The 22470-nt window shown below is 47.2% G+C and overlaps 1 protein-coding gene across 3 annotated transcripts; it reads right to left on the bottom strand.

Annotated features, from left to right (window-relative positions):
* Positions 1-422: 422 nt before the first annotated feature.
* MGRN1 (mahogunin ring finger 1) lies at positions 423-22460 on the bottom strand. Of its 3 annotated transcripts, XM_077274171.1 has the most exons (20): positions 22239-22460; positions 21794-21864; positions 8601-8732; positions 8194-8284; positions 7993-8111; positions 7394-7482; positions 6790-6936; positions 6599-6716; positions 5966-6032; positions 5846-5889; positions 5536-5583; positions 5190-5258; positions 4823-4982; positions 4625-4734; positions 4366-4547; positions 3943-4060; positions 3779-3824; positions 3530-3610; positions 3277-3323; positions 423-1659 (listed from the first exon to the last, which is right to left on the bottom strand). In XM_077274171.1, exons 4-19 carry the CDS (start codon positions 8279-8281, stop codon positions 3283-3285), a joined length of 1527 nt encoding a protein of 508 aa, XP_077130286.1. In that variant the 5' UTR covers positions 8282-8284; positions 8601-8732; positions 21794-21864; positions 22239-22460; the 3' UTR covers positions 423-1659; positions 3277-3282. The 3 variants fall into 3 exon arrangements, with proteins under 3 accessions (XP_077130286.1, XP_077130287.1, XP_077130285.1); XM_077274172.1 differs by lacking the exon at positions 21794-21864; XM_077274170.1 differs by lacking the exons at positions 21794-21864; positions 22239-22460 and having other exon boundaries at positions 8605-8705.
* Between the last annotated feature and the right edge of the window lie 10 nt (positions 22461-22470).

Below are 22470 nucleotides of genomic sequence, written 5' to 3'. Positions count from 1 at the left end.
TTAGAGAATTTAGCTTCTTTTATTCCAGTTGATCGAGTATTCCATTTTTGTTTATTTTTTTTGTTTTTTTAATCCACCCTACAGTCCTAGAGTTATGGGCCTTTTAAAGGGAATCTGTCACCCCAAAATTCTCTGACCTTTCCCGGCGCCTGCGCACTGCAGTACTTTGCCCTCAACAGGGCCGACAAAGTACGCCTGCGCCGGAGCCGCGGCAGGAAGAAAAGGACAGGACGCCATGGTACGAAGATGGGAGGCGACAGACTTTTTCAGATTCTGCGCGGAAAAACCCGCACACAAATCTGCAACGTGTGCACATACCCTTATCCTTATGGCCACACATAAATCAGGATAATTCTTTATTTTCTTGGCTTAGAGGTTACTGTATATTAACACAAAACTTTAAAAAAAACAGGAGATCAAACTTTTTTTTTGTAATGAAATTTATTCCTTTCTTTTTACATCAGATTCTCAACAAATGAACAGAAATCATTATTTTATTAAAAACCGTCATTTTCCAGAGTTGTAGCACTGAACGCCCTTCCTTGTGGTCGGCAAATTGGGTAAAATCCCATCACGGACAAACGTTGAACCAAGCAGCCTACAGGGTTAGTAGCCGCTCGGGTTAGTGTTCTCTATAAGGCTAGCGCCGCCTCATCATCCAGACTAACAATGGTTCCTTGTAGGAAAACACGGAAATCACAGCTCAAACATTTTAGTATTGTAGTAAATTTACCAAGACTTGCGGGCAGCACCATGATATCGTGGAGACTGAGCCTACGGCACAACCATTATCGAACCCTGACATATAAAGAATTCCTTCTATCTAACAGCTCCACATTCAACGGCTTCATCGTTGATCGTTCTTTTGGGGTTGTAATTAGGCGACAACCAATACGGACACCATAATTGAAGCCACGGGAGTGGTCAGCCAGCTCCCCAGAGACTGTAAAATGCCAACCTTCCAATTAAGCAGCAATATATCCCTGTACATCCGGAAACCGTAACGGTGGCCATTATTAGTTTTCACCCAGCATTCTCAAAGAGGCAGCTGAATGGCAGAAGACGACGACTCAAGAACGATTTTATGTCCCAAAATCAAATATTCTGATTAAAGAACACTACAAAGATGGCGGCTGAACCTCAAAGCCAAGGTCTAATGGCGTTTCATCAGCTGCCTGTCCATTGGGAACACTGGACTATATAGAGCGGACCTTCAGTTTTACAGGTTCTGGGGCCACAGGGAGACTTTTAGAGCGGCCACCATGGCGATTAATCAAAGTCAAAGTGTAGAAGAGGGGGATCAGCTGCCAGCTTAGCCATGAGCCCCTGCGACCAATGCAAACATGCAGCCGGCGCCTGTCGTGCCACGCTCACAGCTGCACACACAAGGCTGGCACAAGTACAATATACTCCGTCACATGGCACATCAAGCGGGCACTAAACTGACATTTATATACAGTCTGGCACATTGTAGTGTAGTAGATTGCCAGACAGACAGCCACAGAGTGAGATATAATGTGGGGGGCATCGCTAGCAGCCCCTCTGGAATGTAGATGATTGGAGAAGAGATTGATCCCCAACCTGGATCACTCCAGTGCAGAAACCGTACCAGGAGGCAGCGAGAAGGAACGGGGTCAATAGCATAGCTGGAACTCAGATCTAGAAAAAAAAAAAAAATGTATATAAATATATGTGTGTGATCCTGTATTATCCTCCAGAGCTGCACTCACTATTCTGCTGGAGTCACTATACATGTACATTACACTCTGGCAGCCTACAGTCTGGCCTCCATCCCCACCATTCCACCGAGACTGGCCTGACCAAAATTACTAACGACCTACTTACAGCCAAAGCTAACGGACAAAACTCTGTACTCCTCCTCCTAGACCTGTCCTCTGCCTTCGACACAGTTGACCACTGCCTCCTACTACAGATCCTCTCCTCCTTTGGTGTCAAAGACTTCGCCCTATCCTGGATCTCCTCATACCTTACCAACCGCACATTCAGCGTCTCCCACTCCCACACTACCTCCTCATCTCGCCCTCTCTCTGTTGGAGTCCCCCAAGGCTCTGTCCTAGGACCCTTACTCTTCTCAATCTATACACTTGGCTTGGGACAACTCAAAGTCCCATGGCTTCCAGTACCACCTTTATGCTGATGACACTCAGGTCTACCTCTCTGGCCCAGACGTCACCGCTCTGCTGTCCAGAATCCCAGAGTGTCTATCAGCCATATCCTTCTTCTCCTCTCGCTTCCTCAAACTCAATGTGGACAAATCTGAACTCATCATCTTTCCTCCATCTCATAGATCTTTCTTACCTGAGCTATCTATAGCAATTAACGACATCACGCTTTCCCCCGTACCGGTAATCTGCTGCCTTGGAGTAACCCTGGACTCTGCCCTGTCCTTCAAACCGCACATCCAAGCTCTTTCCACCTCCTGTCGTCTCCAGCTCAAAAATATCTCCAGAATCCGTCCTTTCCTCAACTCTCAATCTACTAAAATGCTTGTGCATGCCCTAATCATCTCCCGCCTTGACTACTGCAACATCCTTTTCTGCGGCCTCCCTGCTAACACCCTTGCACCTCTCCAGTCCATCCTTAACTCTGCTGCCCGACTAATTCATCTCTCTCCTCGCTACTCCTCCGCTTCCCCCCTCTGTAAATCCCTTCACTGGCTCCCATTCCCTCAGCGTATCCAGTTCACACTACTAATACTGACCTACAAAGCCATCCATATCCTGTCTCCTCCATATATCTCTGAACTAATCTCCCGATATCTTCCCTCACGTAATCTCCGGTCCTCCCAAGACCTCCTCCTCTCCTCCACACTTATTCGCTCCTCACCCAACCGCCTCCAAAGACTTCTCCACAATATCCCCCATCCTCTGGAATTCTCTGCCCCAACACGTCCGACTATCAACCACATTCGGATCCTTCAGACGAAACCTGAAAACCCATCTCTTCAGGAAAGCCTACAGCCTGCACTGACCTCGCTGCCTCCTCATCACTACCGAAGCTACAGCCTCACCAACACTGGAGCTCCTGCAACCCCCAACCTACTGTCTCCATCCCCACCATCCTGTAGAATGTAAGCCCGCAAGGGCAGGGTCCTCGCCCGTCTGTATCAGTCTGTAATGGTTTGTTTTGTTTACTGTAAGTGATATCTATAACCCTGTATGTGACCCCTTCTCATGTACAGCACCATGGAATCAATGGTGCTATAGAAATAAATAATAATTACACTATATAAATGTATCAGCAGGATCCACTCACCCTTCGTCACTCATCGATCCCGATAGAACAGGAGTCCGGCCCCAGCGCTGTAAGAAGGCAGCAGATCAGTAGACAGCCGTACATAACAGCACATTGTACAGTGAGGTACAGCAGACAGATACATAAGACGTTCCTCGGTGCTGGGACCGGGGAGGAGAGATCGGCTGGACAGAGTTGCTGACTTTGAGCGTCCCCCGCACTGTACGAGGACTGGATCCCGTACACACTACAACATGGCGGCTTCTACTCTCACCTGACGCGTCCTGGGCATCATCCTCTTTCAGCTCCTGGGGCTCTGGGCTGTCGATCGGCTCATCATTCTGCGACTGTGATCCTATAGCGGAGAAGTGAGGACGTGGTTAATATCACTCGGGTACAGAAGCGAATGCCCCAATGAGATGTTAAGTTAAAGGGGTCTCCGGTGCTGCATCGGGATGCAGATGTGAGCAGCACTAGAGGACCCCTTTAATTTGACAAGAGTAAAACGATGGAGGCTTCTTACCGCGATGCGCAGAGACAATCTCTGGAGTGTCAGCAGAGGAGATATTCTAGAAGACAAAGGCAGAGTTACTCAGCAGCTACTCTGGTGGTCTCGGACGGGACAGGAATCAATGACGTCAAGTACTCTGATCACCTGACCTGTGATTGTCTGCAGTGGTCACCCACCTCTGTCTGTGAGGAGTCTCTGCTAATCGATCCCAGTAACGCCGGCCTCTCACAGTCGCCCGTTCCTGTTACTTCTTCATCCTCTTCATGGATGGGAGAGGATGGGGACCGCAGACCACTGTGGGACCATGCAAGAGAGAGGGTTAAAGGGGTTGTCCATAGCTTAAGTCATCAACATCAGATACCCGGTGACTAATCAGCCATTATCAGATGCTACGTACAGAGGCGGAATAGTATAGCTCCATGCACCATATAGTGGCTGTTCTCAGTACTGCAGGTTAGATCACATTCACTTCAATAGCAGCTGAGCTGCAGTACCGAGAACGGCCACTACAAGGAGCTGTGCTGTTCTGGCTCTTCACACCAGGTACATCCAACAGCTGATAGGTGGAGGTGCCAAAGGTAAGACCACCATGTCCTCACCTGTCCGGGGTCTTTATGTGCTTGCTTTTGTGATGGGAGTTGTCTGGAGCACTCCGAGCCGGCAGACCCTCGCTGTAAGGAATCTCCTCATATAGAGGGGCACTGGCAGGGGGAGACCGCAGCCCATTCAGCGCCTCCAGCAGAGAGATGGGCTCAAACCCAGGAGGGATATTATCTGCACCCTATAAGAAAGCGACACAATGGCGGCTCTTTACAACGCGTCCCCTCCATGCCGGCACACACGACTATGGCTACTTACAGAGGTGTCATCGTGGTCCAGAGTCTGGGCGAGGACGGGGCTGAAGGAGATGGGCGGCAGGGGTCCCGGCTTCCTCCGCACGGCGCGGATCTGCAGCAAGGCTCGGAAAGCTGCGAAAAGACAACGTCTGCGATGAAAGAGCCCAGGTATGGGGGGGCGCACGAGTAATAAGCCCCTCGAGCAGGGGAGGTGACTCACGCAGTCGGCAGATGGGACAGTTGTTGGCCTGGTAGCGCAGGGTGTCGGCACAGGAGTTGCACAGACAGAGGTGTCGGCAGGGCAGGATCAGCGTGTCCCGCAGGTCGGAGAGGCACACCACGCACTCGTTACTGTTGTCACTGTTCTCGTCTTCGGAGGGCTGTGATAAAACCAAGGGGCACAAAGAAGACCCCCAGAGGGGAAGAAAAAAAAATAAAAAATCACTAAAAAGGGGTCATCAGTGCGAGATCGGTTGGGTCCTGACCCTGCACTATCCAGCGGCGTGTGATCGAGCACGACACCGACCCTTCTCCTGCTCCTTGGTCCAAGCCCCATTACTATGGCCGACGACGGAGCGAGCACTCACCTTCGTTTCCTGATTGTTCTTATTCTCGATGCCGTAGATTTCCTGCAGCAGATAACTGACACGATCCACCTGTAACACACACGGCCCGGGCGGTCAGTGATGGCGGCCAGTCACGGCTACTAACCGGTACTGTCCTACATTAGTCACAATGTGCCCCTCACACCGAGGTCCCAGTATCTCAGCCGTATTAACAAAACAGGGAGCTCCCCCGCAGTCATGTAGAACATTAGTAGAGATAAGCGGCTGCCGGTCACCACATGTGACGCCATCTTCAATGAGACAATGTCTGGGGTCGCCCTGCTGAACCCTCGGACATGTCAGTCAGGAGAATAGTCTCGTTACTCACTATCTGCTTCTGCTTCAGAGGTTTCACCGAGAAACTGCCATCGACGTGCTGCAGAGAGGAAGAAAGCATCAGAGGAGGAGGAAGAGGAAGACTGCAGCTGCACAACATATGGCTCGTGGGGAGGCGCTGCTGCACTGTGGGTCGGAGCAGTGCCGCGGCTTGGTGTGACACCCAGCAGTTATGGGGCTATTCCGGATACCTGCCGGGTGTCGGACAGCACCCACAGGTGGAGGAAAGCGGAGCTGCACCCTCCCCCGGATACACAGACAGTGATGGCTGAAAGTTATGGGGTCGTCACCCGGGGTCTCACCTTCTCGAATGCAGCCAAGAGGACGTGAGCGTGTCCCGATCCCTCTGTAGAAAGGAGCGAGAAGTCAGCCATGTATTATAACCCCACTCCCATCAGTACAGAGATTACACCCATCCTTACCTCCACCCTCGGCCACCACAGCCTGGATCACCAGAGGAATCACCCCCTTATCAAGGTCGAAGTTCAGCTGGGAATAAAAAAACAAAAAGATATCACTAGGATTCGCCAACTCTTCTTCTGGGACTGAACATGAGCCACGCAGAGAAATAAGACACAGGCGTCCCCCCGTCCTATAAAGGTGGGATGCATCGCTGGTGCGGGTCCCATATCGGGGTCCCCTTCTATGCACAGCAGACCCCCCAGTTGTGCAGGGGAAAAAACTGAAGGGGGGGTGCAGAGGTAAACCAACATCGCGACCCTGTATACATTTTCTATATTTGAACATGACTTTACATTTTTCTGATTTTCTTTCTTAATATCTTTAAAAGAAATGTAACTTATTTATGTTAAGTTCTTTCCGTCACAAACATCGCCACCCCCCGACTACAGGTTAAGTGCGGTATAGCAGCTCAGCTTCATTCACTTCCTTTGGGGCTGGAATTGCAATACCAGACACAACACATGGTCAGTGGTGGCGCTGTTTGGGAAGGAGAGCAGCCAAGTATTGTTTTTTTATCCCCCCCACACTAGGAGCAGCGGTCGGGGGGCATCTCGTGCTCTGTAGAAGTTTGGGGGGGGGGGGGGGGAACTCACGTCCTCATCTTTCCAGTCGCTGAAATCCATTTTGAATGCCGGCATGGAAAAGTGCTGGCTGAGCCCTCGCTTATAATAGACGGTCTGGGACTGGAGCGCAGGACTGCGGGGACTGTACCTGCAGGACAGGAGCACAGTGAGGCATGCAGTACAGTCACACCGCCTGCGGAGGGCAGCACGGTTATACTTACACAGCCATCCCCCCGACAAACTCCTCGCTGGCCTGGGTGTAAACTGTGATGGCCACACGGGCGTCCGCATCGAAGGTGAACTCCAGCCCGTACAGGACTCGTGTCTTCCCTCCATCCTCCAGCGGACTGTCCGTGCCTTCCTTGTATCTGGAAATACGGAACATGATCGTGTGTGACAGCATCAAGGGGGCGACGCAAAGGCGATGCTCGAGGGGAGGGCGACGCAAAGGCGATGCTCGAGGGGAGGGCGACGCAAAGGCGATGCTCGAGGGGAGGGCGACGCAAAGGCGATGCTCGAGGGGAGGGCGACGCAAAGGCGATGCTCGAGGGGAGGGCGACGCAAAGGCGATGCTCGAGGGGAGGGCGACGCAAAGGCGATGCTCGAGGGGAGGGCGACGCAAAGGCGATGCTCGAGGGGAGGGCGACGCAAAGGCGATGCTCGAGGGGAGGGCGACGCAAAGGCGATGCTCGAGGGGAGGGCGACGCAAAGGCGATGCTCGAGGGGAGGGCGACGCAAAGGCGATGCTCGAGGGGAGGGCGACGCAAAGGCGATGCTCGAGGGGAGGGCGACGCAAAGGCGATGCTTGAGGGGAGGGTGACTTACCTGACGAGACGCAGCGAATCCTTGCGAATGTTCACCAGACTGCGCAGGGTCTTCACCGGCTCATGGGGGGCCGGGGTCAGGTACGGGAACTGGAAAGAGAAGTACAGACATCTGCATGATACAGACCGCCACCAACCGCAGCCTGGACTCCGCAGAGCGGCAGGGTCATACCCGAAAAATACACAAGGGAGGAACCTGAAGAGGTCACATGTAAAAAAAAAGTTTTACAACAAGAAGAAAACTTTTTAAAAAAGTTCTGCAACTTTCTAACAAACTTTTCCTTTCCCCACATCGGCAGCCCCTCCGCTCGCTTTCATTCAGTGAATTTCGGTTTAGTTTGTTGCATCTTTTCACAGCTTTTATGCCGGTTTCCTGGTGTAAAAAGCTTAGAAAAGTTGCAGAATTTGGAGCCAGAGTCCAGCAACTTTCGGCACAGTTCTGAAAAAAAGTGAGTGGCGCTGGATGGGAGCGCCATGCCGGGGGTCTGCTGAAATAGAGGGTAAGTTAATCCAATGGGTAAAGGGCGCAACCGACAAAACACTAAAACCACCAGGAAGGGGTTAAGAGCGCAGCGCCGTCCGCAGGCGAGTACTGCGCACCTGGACTGGACGGTTTCCCAGGAAGTTGAGGTCGCTATTCTCCCCGAATAGATAGCCCTCTGGGTGCGGGGTCTCGAACTTCTCTCCCCCCATAAAGAAATGGCTGGCGAAGTAGTTTCCTGGAAGAAAATATATTATTAACATTGAGGAAATGCCGGCTCCCTGCCCCCGGCTCCCAGCTCCCTGCCGGGGGCCACTCACCAGATTTGGGGGGGTAGCGGTAGGCAGAATTAGCCTGGATGTCGATGTCCTCCACCCCGGCGATCCTCCGACCCCAGACGGCCCCCATGACCTAGGAGAAAGGCACGAGACACCGGTGAGAGCCCCACAGCCACACCGCCCCTTTAAATATCGCTGCGGGCACGTAAGGGGTGACTGAAGAAAAGTGCCAGCTCTGCTGCATGTCAGTGAATGGAAACATCCAGGAGGCCTTATCACTGCTCACAGCTGAGTGTGCGCTACAGTGTGTCAGTCTCCACTGTGCTGCTGGGCAAAAAACCATATCAAAGCGGAATCTCACTGACTGACACAACCCCACCGTACCGCCATGCTGGGATTTGTGATACTATAGGGGCCTGCCCCCACCACTAGAACAGGGCCGCACTCACCGACCTGAGGCTCCTCTTGTTTTCGGTTCCTGGGCCTCCTTCCTCCAGAAATCCCCGAGATTCCACCGCTAAGCCGCAATGACAGCCGGGAGTTGTAGTTCTTAAAATCTGACGTCATTGTTAACTAATCCTCTGTAAGAAGGAGCGGAAAAACTACCACTCCCGAAATGCACCGCGAAATTCCCACAGCTGACAAGCGTCACCAAAGACAACTCTACCCAGACCGTACCAAGAGCGCAGACAGAGAGGGGGAGAGCGCAGCGATGGTACATTCCGGTGTTCTGTGGCCAGAGGTTGTTATAGAGTCACACGGTGTTCACTGTACAGCGCCAAAGAGTAAAGTCACTACTTACTGTGTGATACTGTGCGAGCCCGAGGTGCCTCCTGTGTTATACCCCAGAGCTGCACTCACTATTCTGCTGGTGCAGTCACTGTGTACATACATTACATTACTGATCCTGAGTTACATCCTGTATTATACCCCAGAGCTGCACTCACTATTCTGCAGGTGCAGTCACTGTGTACATACATTACATTACTGATCCTGAGTTACATCCTGTATTATACCCCAGAGCTGCACTCACTATTCTGCTGGTGCAGTCACTGTGTACATACATTACATTACTGATCCTGAGTTACCTCCTGTATTATACCCCAGAGCTGCACTCACTATTCTGCTGGTGCAGTCACTGTGTACATACATTACATTACTGATCCTGAGTTACATCCTGTATTATACCCCAGAGCTGCACTCACTATTCTGCTGGTGCAGTCACTGTGTACATACATTACATTACTGATCCTGAGTTACATCCTGTATTATACCCCAGAGCTGCACTCACTATTCTGCTGGTGCAGTCACTGTGTACATACATTACATTACTGATCCTGAGTTACCTCCTGTATTATACCCCAGAGCTGCACTCACTATTCTGCTGGTGCAGTCACTGTGTACATACATTACATTACTGATCCTGAGTTACATCCTGTATTATACTCCAGAGCTGCACTCACTATTCTGCTGGTGCAGTCACTGTGTACATACATTACATTACTGATCCTGAGTTACATCCTGTATTATACCCCAGAGCTGCACTCACTATTCTGCTGGTGCAGTCACTGTGTACATACATTACATTACTGATCCTGAGTTACATCCTGTATTATACCCCAGAGCTGCACTCACTATTCTGCTGGTGCAGTCACTGTGTACATACATTACTGATCCTGAGTTACCTCCTGTATTATACCCCAGAGCTGCACTCACTATTCTGCTGGTGCAGTCACTGTGTACATACATTACATTACTGATCCTGAGTTACATCCTGTATTATACCCCAGAGCTGCACTCACTATTCTGCTGGTGCAGTCACTGTGTACATACATTACATTACTGATCCTGAGTTACATCCTGTATTATACCCCAGAGCTGCACTCACTATTCTGCTGGTGCAGTCACTGTGTACATACATTACTGATCCTGAGTTACCTCCTGTATTATACCCCAGAGCTGCACTCACTATTCTGCTGGTGCAGTCACTGTGTACATACATTACATTACTGATCCTGAGTTACCTCCTGTATTATACTCCAGAGCTGCACTCACTATTCTGCTGGTGCAGTCACTGTGTACATACATTACATTACTGAACCTGAGTTACATCCTGTATTATACCCCAGAGCTGCACTCACTATTCTGCTGGTGCAGTCACTGTGTACATACATTACATTACTGAACCTGAGTTACATCCTGTATTATACCCCAGAGCTGCACTCACTATTCTGCTGGTGCAGTCACTGTGTACATACATTACATTACTGATCCTGAGTTACCTCCTGTATTATTCTCCAGAGCTGCACTCACTATTCTGCTGGTGCAGTCACTGTGTACATACATTACATTACTGATCCTGAGTTACATCCTGTATTATTCTCCAGAGCTGCACTCACTATTCTGCTGGTGCAGTCACTGTGTACATACATTACTGATCCTGAGTTACATCCTGTATTATCCTCCAGAGCTGCACTCACTATTCTCCTGGAGCAGTCACTGTGTACATACATTACATTACTGATCCTGAGTTACCTCCTGAATTATACCCCAGAGCTGCACTCACTATTCTGCTGGTGCTGTCACTGTGTACATACATTACATTACTGATCCTGAGTTACCTCCTGTATTATACCCCAGAGCAGCACTCACTATTCTGCTGGTGCAGTCACTGTGTACATTACATTACTGATCCTGAGTTACATCCTGTATTATACCCCAGAGCTGCACTCACTATTCTGCTGGTGCAGTCACTGTGTACATACATTACATTACTGATCCTGAGTTACCTCCTGTATTATACCCCAGAGCTGCACTCACTATTCTGCTGGTGCAGTCACTGTGTACATACATTACATTACTGATCCTGAGTTACATCCTGTATTATACTCCAGAGCTGCACTCACTATTCTGCTAGTGCAGTCACTGTGTACATACATTACATTACTGATCCGGAGTTACATCCAGTATTATACCCCAGAGCTGCACTCACTATTCTGCTGGTGCAGTCACTGTGTACATATGTTACATTACTGATCCCGACTTAACTCCTGTATTATACCCCAGAGCTGCACTCCCTATTCTGCTGGTGCAGTCACTGTGTACATACATTACATTACTGATCCTGAGTTACATCCTGTATTATACCCCAGAGCTGCACTCCCTATTCTGCTGGTGCAGTCACTGTGTACATACATTACATTACTGATCCTGAGTTACCTCCTGTATTATACTCCAGAGCTGCACTCACTATTCTGCTGGTGTAGTCACTGTGTACATACATTACATTACTGATCCTGAGTTACCTCTTGTATTATACCCCAGAGCTGCACTCACTATTCTGTTGGTGCAGTCACTGTGTACATATATTACGTTACTGATCCTGAGTTACCTCCTGTATTATACCCCAGAGCTGCAGTCACTATTCTGCTGGTGCAGTCACTGTGTACATACATTACATTACTGATCCTGAGTTATATCCTGTATTATACCCCAGAGCTGCACTCACTATTCTGCTGGTGCAGTCACTGTGTACATACATTACTGTTCCTGAGTTACATCCTGTATTATACCCCAGAGCTGCACTCACTATTCTGATGGTGCAGTCACTGTGTACATACATTACATTACTGTTCCTGAGTTATATCCTGTAGTATACCCCAGAGCTGCACTCACTATTCTGCTGGTGCAGTCACTGTGTACATACATTACATTACTGATCCTGAGTTACCTCCTGTATTATCCTCCAGAGCTGCACTCACTATTCTGCTGGTGCAGTCACTGTGTACATACATTACATTACTGATCCTGAGTTACCTCCTGTATTATCCTCCAGAGCTGCACTCACTATTCTGCTGGTGCAGTCACTGTGTACATACATTACATTACTGATCCTGAGTTACATCCTGTATTATCCTCCAGAGCTGCACTCACTATTCTGCTGGTGCAGTCACTGTGTACATACATTACATTACTGATCCTGAGTTACCTCCTGTATTATACTCCAGAGCTGCACTCACTATTCTGCTGGTGCAGTCACTGTGTACATACATTACTGATCCTGAGTTACCTCCTGTATTATACCCCAGAGCTGCACTCACTATTCTGCTGGTGCAGTCACTGTGTACATACATTACATTACTGACCCTGAGTTACCTCCTGTATTATACTCCAGAGCTGCACTCACTATTCTGCTGGTGCAGTCACTGTGTACATACATTACTGATCCTGAGTTACCTCCTGTATTATACCCCAGAGCTGCACTCACTATTCTGCTGGTGCAGTCACTGTGTACATACATTACATTACTGACCCTGAGTTACCTCCTGTATTATCCTCCAGAGCTGCACTCACTATTCTGCTGGTGCAGTCACTGTGTACATACATTACATTACTGATCCTGAGTTACCTCCTGTATTATACCCCAGAGCTGCACTCACTATTCTGCTGGTGCAGTCACTGTGTACATACATTACTGTTCCTGAGTTACATCCTGTATTATACCCCAGAGCTGCACTCACTATTCTGCTGGTGCAGTCACTGTGTACATACATTACATTACTGTTCCTGAGTTATATCCTGTAGTATACCCCAGAGCTGCACTCACTATTCTGCTGGTGCAGTCACTGTGTACATACATTACTGTTCCTGAGTTATATCCTGTAGTATACCCCAGAGCTGCGCTCACTATTCTGCTGGTGCAGTCACTGTGTACATACATTACATTACTGATCCTGAGTTACATCCTGTATTATACTACAGAGCTGCGCTCACTATTCTGCTGGTGCAGTCACTGTGTACATACATTACATTACTGATCCTGAGTTACATCCTGTATTATACTCCAGAGCTGCGCTCACTATTCTGCTGGTGCAGTCACTGTGTACATACATTACATTACTGATCCTGAGTTACACCCTGTATTATACCCCAGAGCTGCACTCACTATTCTGCTGGTGCAGTCACTGTGTACATACATTACATTACTGATCCTGAGTTACCTCCTGTATTATACTCCAGAGCTGCACTCACTATTCTGCTGGTGCAGTCACTGTGCATATACATTACATTACTGATCCTGAGTTACATCCTGTATTATACCCCAGAGCTGCACTCACTATTCTGCTGGTGCAGTCACTGTGTACATACATTACTGATCCTGAGTTACCTCCTGTACTATACCCCAGAGCTGCACTCACTATTCTGCTGGTGCAGTCACTGTGTACATACATTACATTACTGATCCTGAGTTACCTCCTGTATTATACTCCAGAGCTGCACTCACTATTCTGCTGGTGCAGTCACTGTGTACATACATTACATTACTGATCCTGAGTTACATCCTGTATTATACCCCAGAGCTGCACTCACTATTCTGCTGGTGCAGTCACTGTGTACATACATTACTGATCCTGAGTTACCTCCTGTACTATACCCCAGAGCTGCACTCACTATTCTGCTGGTGCAGTCACTGTGTACATACATTACATTACTGATCCTGAGTTACCTCCTGTATTATACTCCAGAGCTGCACTCACTATTCTGCTGGTGCAGTCACTGTGTACATACATTACTGATCCTGAGTTACCTCCTGTATTATACCCCAGAGCTGCACTCACTATTCTGCTGGTGCAGTCACTGTGTACATACATTACATTACTGACCCTGAGTTACCTCCTGTATTATACTCCAGAGCTGCACTCACTATTCTGCTGGTGCAGTCACTGTGTACATACATTACTGATCCTGAGTTACCTCCTGTATTATACCCCAGAGCTGCACTCACTATTCTGCTGGTGCAGTCACTGTGTACATACATTACATTACTGATCCTGAGTTACCTCCTGTATTATCCTCCAGAGCTGCACTCACTATTCTGCTGGTGCAGTCACTGTGTACATACATTACATTACTGATCCTGAGTTACCTCCTGTATTATCCTCCAGAGCTGCACTCACTATTCTGCTGGTGCAGTCACTGTGTACATACATTACATTACTGATCCTGAGTTACATCCTGTATTATCCTCCAGAGCTGCACTCACTATTCTGCTGGTGCAGTCACTGTGTACATACATTACATTACTGATCCTGAGTTACCTCCTGTATTATACTCCAGAGCTGCACTCACTATTCTGCTGGTGCAGTCACTGTGTACATACATTACTGATCCTGAGTTACCTCCTGTATTATACCCCAGAGCTGCACTCACTATTCTGCTGGTGCAGTCACTGTGTACATACATTACATTACTGATCCTGAGTTACATTCTGTATTATACCCCAGAGCTGCACTCACTATTCTGCTGGTGCAGTCACTGTGTACATACATTACATTACTGATCCTGAGTTACATTCTGTATTATACCCCAGAGCTGCACTCACTATTCTGCTGGTGCAGTCACTGTGTACATACATTACATTACTGATCCTGAGTTACATTCTGTATTATACCCCAGAGCTGCACTCACTATTCTGCTGGTGCGGTCACTGTGTACATACATTACATTACTGATCCTGAGTTACATCCTGTATTATACTCCAGAGCTGCACTCACTATTCTGCTGGTGCGGTCACTGTGTACATACATTACATTACTGATCCTGAGTTACCTCCTGTATTATACTCCAGAGCTGCACTCACTATTCTGCTGGTGCAGTCACTGTGTACATACATTACTGATCCTGAGTTACCTCCTGTATTATACCCCAGAGCTGCACTCACTATTCTGCTGGTGCAGTCACTGTGTACATACATTACATTACTGACCCTGAGTTACCTCCTGTATTATACTCCAGAGCTGCACTCACTATTCTGCTGGTGCAGTCACTGTGTACATACATTACTGATCCTGAGTTACCTCCTGTATTATACCCCAGAGCTGCACTCACTATTCTGCTGGTGCAGTCACTGTGTACATACATTACATTACTGACCCTGAGTTACCTCCTGTATTATCCTCCAGAGCTGCACTCACTATTCTGCTGGTGCAGTCACTGTGTACATACATTACATTACTGATCCTGAGTTACCTCCTGTATTATACCCCAGAGCTGCACTCACTATTCTGCTGGTGCAGTCACTGTGTACATACATTACATTACTGATCCTGAGTTACCTCCTGTATTATACCCCTGAGCTGCACTCACTATTCTGCTGGTGCAGTCACTGTGTACATACATTACATTACTGATCCTGAGTTACATCCTGTATTATACCCCAGAGCTGCACTCACTATTCTGCTGGTGCAGTCACTGTGTACATACATTACATTACTGATCCTGAGTTACCTCCTGTATTATACCCCAGAGCTGCACTCACTATTCTGCTGGTGCAGTCACTGTGTACATACATTACATTACTGATCCTGAGTTACATCCTGTATTATACCCCAGAGCTGCACTCACTATTCTGCTGGTGCAGTCACTGTGTACATACATTACATTACTGATCCTGAGTTACATTCTGTATTATACCCCAGAGCTGCACTCACTATTCTGCTGGTGCAGTCACTGTGTACATACATTACATTACTGATCCTGAGTTACATTCTGTATTATACCCCAGAGCTGCACTCACTATTCTGCTGGTGCAGTCACTGTGTACATACATTACATTACTGATCCTGAGTTACATTCTGTATTATACCCCAGAGCTGCACTCACTATTCTGCTGGTGCGGTCACTGTGTACATACATTACATTACTGATCCTGAGTTACATCCTGTATTATACTCCAGAGCTGCACTCACTATTCTGCTGGTGCGGTCACTGTGTACATACATTACATTACTGATCCTGAGTTACATCCTGTATTATACTCCAGAGCTGCACTCACTATTCTGCTGGTGCAGTCACTGTGTACATACATTACTGATCCTGAGTTACCTCCTGTATTATACCCCAGAGCTGCACTCACTATTCTGCTGGTGCAGTCACTGTGTACATTCATTACATTACTGACCCTGAGTTACCTCCTGTATTATCCTCCAGAGCTGCACTCACTATTCTGCTGGTGCAGTCACTGTGTACATACATTACATTACTGATCCTGAGTTACCTCCTGTATTATACCCCAGAGCTGCACTCACTATTCTGCTGGTGCAGTCACTGTGTACATACATTACATTACTGATCCTGAGTTACATCCTGTATTATACCCCAGAGCTGCACTCACTATTCTGCTGGTGCAGTCACTGTGTACATACATTACATTACTGACCCTGAGTTACCTCCTGTATTATCCTCCAGAGCTGCACTCACTATTCTGCTGGTGCAGTCACTGTGTACATACATTACATTACTGATCCTGAGTTACATCCTGTATTATACCCCAGAGCTGCACTCACTATTCTGCTGGTGCAGTCACTGTGTACATACATTACATTACTGACCCTGAGTTACCTCCTGTATTATCCTCCAGAGCTGCACTCACTATTCTGCTGGTGCAGTCACTGTGTACATACATTACATTACTGATCCTGAGTTACATCCTGTATTATACCCCAGAGCTGCACTCACTATTCTGCTGGTGCAGTCACTGTGTACATACATTACATTACTGATCCTGAGTTACCTCCTGTATTATACTCCAGAGCTGCACTCACTATTCTGCTGGTGCAGTCACTGTGTACATACATTACATTACTGATCCTGAGTTACCTCCTGTATTATACCCCAGAGCTGCACTCACTATTCTGCTGGTGCAGTCACTGTGTACATACATTACATTACTGATCCTGAGTTACCTCCTGTATTATACCCCAGAGCTGCACTCACTATTCTGCTGGTGCAGTCACTGTGTACATACATTACATTACTGATCCTGAGTTACATCCTGTATTATACCCCAGAGCTGCACTCACTATTCTGCTGGTGCAGTCACTGTGTACATACATTACATTACTGATCCTGAGTTACCTCCTGTATTATACCCCAGAGCTGCACTCACTATTCTGCTGGTGCAGTCACTGTGTACATACATTACATTACTGATCCTGAGTTACCTCCTGTATTATACCCCAGAGCTGCACTCACTATTCCGCTGGTGCAGTCACTATGTACATACATTACATTACTGATCCTGAGTTACCTCCTGTATTATACCCCAGAGCTGCACTCACTATTCTGCTGGTGCAGTCACTGTATACATACATTACATTACTGATCCTGAGTTACCTCCTGTATTATACTCCAGAGCTGCACTCACTATTCTGCTGGTGCAGTCACTGTGTACATACATTACATTACTGATCCTGAGTTACATCCTGTATTATACTCCAGAGCTGCACTCACTATTCTGCTGGTGCAGTCACTGTGTACATACATTACATTACTGATCCTGAGTTACATCCTGTATTATACCCCAGAGCTGCACTCACTATTCTGCTGGTGCAGTCACTGTGTACATACATTACATTACTGATCCTGAGTTACCTCCTGTATTATACCCCAGAGCTGCACTCACTATTCTGCTGGTGCAGTCACTGTGTACATACATTACTGATCCTGAGTTACATCCTGTATTATACCCCAGAGCTGCACTCACTATTCTGCTGGTGCAGTCACTGTGTACATACATTACTGATCCTGAGTTACCTCCTGTATTATACCCCAGAGCTGCACTCACTATTCTGCTAGTGCAGTCACTGTGTACATACATTACATTACAGATCCTGAGTTACATCCTGTATTATACCCCAGAGCTGCACTCACTATTCTGCTGGTGCAGTCACTGTGTACATACATTACATTACTGATCCTGAGTTACATCCTGTATTATACCCCAGAGCTGCACTCACTATTCTGCTGGTGCAGTCACTGTGTACATACATTACATTACTGATCCTGAGTTACATCCTGTATTATACCCCAGAGCTGCACTCACTATTCTGCTGGTGCAGTCACTGTGTACATACATTACATTACTGATCCTGAGTTACATCCTGTATTATACCCCAGAGCTGCACTCACTATTCTGCTGGTGCAGTCACTGTGTACATACATTACATTACTGATCCTGAGTTACATCCTGTATTATACCCCAGAGCTGCACTCACTATTCTGCTGGTGCAGTCACTGTGTACATACATTACATTACTGATCCTGAGTTACATCCTGTATTATACCCCAGAGCTGCACTCACTATTCTGCTGGTGCAGTCACTGTGTACATACATTACATTACTGATCCTGAGTTACATCCTGTATTATACTCCAGAGCTGCACTCACTATTCTGCTGGTGCAGTCACTGTGTACATACATTACATTACTGATCCTGAGTTACATCCTGTATTATACCCCAGAGCTGCACTCACTATTCTGCTGGTGCAGTCACCATGTACATACATTACATTACTGATCCTGAGTTACCTCCTGTATTATACCCCAGAGCTGCACTCACTATTCTGCTGGTGCAGTCACTGTGTACATACATTACTGATCCTGAGTTACATCCTGTATTATACCCCAGAGCTGCACTCACTATTCTGCTGGTGCAGTCACTGTGTACATACATTACATTACTGATCCTGAGTTACATCCTGTATTATACCCCAGAGCTGCACTCACTATTCTGCTGGTGCAGTCACTGTGTACATACATTACATTACTGATCCTGAGTTACATCCTGTATTATACCCCAGAGCTGCACTCACTATTCTGCTGGTGCAGTCACTGTGTACATACATTACATTACTGATCCTGAGTTACATCCTGTATTATACCCCAGAGCTGCACTCACTATTCTGCTGGTGCAGTCACTGTGTACATACATTACATTACTGATCCTGAGTTACATCCTGTATTATACCCCAGAGCTGCACTCACTATTCTGCTGGTGCAGTCACTGTGTACATACATTACATTACTGATCCTGAGTTACCTCCTGTATTATACCCCAGAGCTGCACTCACTATTCTGCTGGTGCAGTCACTGTGTACATACATTACATTACTGATCCTGAGTTACCTCCTGTATTATACCCCAGAGCTGCACTCACTATTCCGCTGGTGCAGTCACTATGTACATACATTACATTACTGATCCTGAGTTACCTCCTGTATTATACCCCAGAGCTGCACTCACTATTCTGCTGGTGCAGTCACTGTATACATACATTACATTACTGATCCTGAGTTACCTCCTGTATTATACTCCAGAGCTGCACTCACTATTCTGCTGGTGCAGTCACTGTGTACATACATTACATTACTGATCCTGAGTTACATCCTGTATTATACTCCAGAGCTGCACTCACTATTCTGCTGGTGCAGTCACTGTGTACATACATTACATTACTGATCCTGAGTTACATCCTGTATTATACCCCAGAGCTGCACTCACTATTCTGCTGGTGCAGTCACTGTGTACATACATTACATTACTGATCCTGAGTTACCTCCTGTATTATACCCCAGAGCTGCACTCACTATTCTGCTGGTGCAGTCACTGTGTACATACATTACTGATCCTGAGTTACATCCTGTATTATACCCCAGAGCTGCACTCACTATTCTGCTGGTGCAGTCACTGTGTACATACATTACTGATCCTGAGTTACCTCCTGTATTATACCCCAGAGCTGCACTCACTATTCTGCTAGTGCAGTCACTGTGTACATACATTACATTACAGATCCTGAGTTACATCCTGTATTATACCCCAGAGCTGCACTCACTATTCTGCTGGTGCAGTCACTGTGTACATACATTACATTACTGATCCTGAGTTACATCCTGTATTATACCCCAGAGCTGCACTCACTATTCTGCTGGTGCAGTCACTGTGTACATACATTACATTACTGATCCTGAGTTACATCCTGTATTATACCCCAGAGCTGCACTCACTATTCTGCTGGTGCAGTCACTGTGTACATACATTACATTACTGATCCTGAGTTACATCCTGTATTATACCCCAGAGCTGCACTCACTATTCTGCTGGTGCAGTCACTGTGTACATACATTACATTACTGATCCTGAGTTACATCCTGTATTATACCCCAGAGCTGCACTCACTATTCTGCTGGTGCAGTCACTGTGTACATACATTACATTACTGATCCTGAGTTACATCCTGTATTATACCCCAGAGCTGCACTCACTATTCTGCTGGTGCAGTCACTGTGTACATACATTACATTACTGATCCTGAGTTACATCCTGTATTATACTCCAGAGCTGCACTCACTATTCTGCTGGTGCAGTCACTGTGTACATACATTACATTACTGATCCTGAGTTACATCCTGTATTATACCCCAGAGCTGCACTCACTATTCTGCTGGTGCAGTCACCATGTACATACATTACATTACTGATCCTGAGTTACCTCCTGTATTATACCCCAGAGCTGCACTCACTATTCTGCTGGTGCAGTCACTGTGTACATACATTACTGATCCTGAGTTACATCCTGTATTATACCCCAGAGCTGCACTCACTATTCTGCTGGTGCAGTCACTGTGTACATACATTACATTACTGATCCTGAGTTACATCCTGTATTATACCCCAGAGCTGCACTCACTATTCTGCTGGTGCAGTCACTGTGTACATACATTACATTACTGATCCTGAGTTACATCCTGTATTATACCCCAGAGCTGCACTCACTATTCTGCTGGTGCAGTCACTGTGTACATACATTACATTACTGATCCTGAGTTACATCCTGTATTATACCCCAGAGCTGCACTCACTATTCTGCTGGTGCAGTCACTGTGTACATACATTACATTACTGATCCTGAGTTACCTCCTGTATTATACCCCAGAGCTGCACTCACTATTCTGCTGGTGCAGTCACTGTGTACATACATTACATTACTGATCCTGAGTTACATCCTGTATTATACCCCAGAGCTGCACTCACTATTCTGCTGGTGCAGTCACTGTGTACATACATTACATTACTGATCCTGAGTTACATCCTGTATTATACCCCAGAGCTGCACTCACTATTCTGCTGGTGCAGTCACTGTGTACATACATTACATTACTGATCCTGAGTTACATCCTGTATTATACCCCAGAGCTGCACTCACTATTCTGCTGGTGCAGTCACTGTGTACATACATTACATTACTGATCCTGAGTTATATCCTGTATTATACTCCAGAGCTGCACTCACTATTCTGCTGGTGCAGTCACTGTGTACATACATTACTGATCCTGAGTTACCTCCTGTATTATACCCCAGAGCTGCACTCACTATTCTGCTGGTGCAGTCACTGTGTACATACATTACATTACTGATCCTGAGTTACATCCTGTATTATACCCCAGAGCTGCACTCACTGTTCTGCTGGTGCAGTCACTGTGTACATACATTACATTACTGATCCTGAGTTACATCCTGTATTATACCCCAGAGCTGCACTCACTATTCTGCTGGTGCAGTCACTGTGTACATACATTACATTACTGATCCTGAGTTACATCCTGTATTATACCCCAGAGCTGCACTCACTGTTCTGCTGGTGCAGTCACTGTGTACATACATTACATTACTGATCCTGAGTTACATCCTGTATTATACCCCAGAGCTGCACTCACTGTTCTGCTGGTGCAGTCACTGTGTACATACATTACATTACTGATCCTGAGTTACATCCTGTATTATACCCCAGAGCTGCACTCACTATTCTGCTGGTGCAGGTGATTTGATGTGAGCCTTGCTGACGGTTTCCAGTGCTGTGTTTGTGCTGTTGGGCTATGTTCACACGGTGCGGTTTTTGCTGCGGATCCGCAGCAGTTTTCCATGTAGGTTACAGTACAATGTAACCCAATGGAAAAAAGGACCCGCTGTGCCGACGATCCTTTTTTCCACAGGCAAATCCGCAGCGGTTTTGCCTGCAGAAAAAAGAAGTACCATGTCAATTCTTTCTGCAGATTCCGCTGTGGGTTTCCAGCAGCACCAATAGGAAACTGCAGTTGGAAACCCGCAGTGGAATCCGCAGAAGAGAAAGGATCAAAAACCGCAGCTAAAATCAGCGCGGAATTTAGCTGCGGATTTTCAAAACAGGACCTGAAAAAAAAAGGATGAAAAAAAGGATGAAAAAAAGGAACGTGTGAACGTAGCCTTACTCTCTGCACTCCTCACACTGCTCTCAGCTCCTCACATCTCCTTTCTGTGACGTCACATTGTAAACATTGATAGTTGCAGCAGCTGCAGGGAGGTCACTGAGGTCACTGCCAGAATGACGTCATCAGCCAACCCAGAAATCCCTTGTGGCACAACGCAGTCTATCAAACTGACCGGAGCTGTCCATCAATACCAGACCACGCCCACACCTCTGTTCCTCTCCTGCTATTGGTG

Source organism: Ranitomeya variabilis, chromosome 7, assembly GCF_051348905.1.
Source record: "Ranitomeya variabilis isolate aRanVar5 chromosome 7, aRanVar5.hap1, whole genome shotgun sequence".
In the NCBI taxonomy this organism is placed as follows: domain Eukaryota; kingdom Metazoa; phylum Chordata; class Amphibia; order Anura; family Dendrobatidae; genus Ranitomeya; species Ranitomeya variabilis.
This window is presented reverse-complemented; position numbering and strand designations above follow the sequence as displayed.

What these genes read in the sequence shown, in the direction of transcription:
- MGRN1 (XM_077274171.1), bottom strand. Translation starts at nt 8,281, where the DNA reads ATGGGGGCCGTCTGGGGTCGGAGGATCGCCGGGGTGGAGGACATCGAC. An exon ending in CTCTGAAGCAGAAGCAGATA is followed by an intron (nt 5,259 to 5,535) that starts GTGAGTAACGAG and finishes TGTGTGTTACAG; the next exon opens with GTGGATCGTGTCAGTTATCT. An exon ending in CTGTCCCATCTGCCGACTGC is followed by an intron (nt 4,735 to 4,822) that starts GTGAGTCACCTC and finishes GTCTTTTCGCAG; the next exon opens with CTTTCCGAGCCTTGCTGCAG.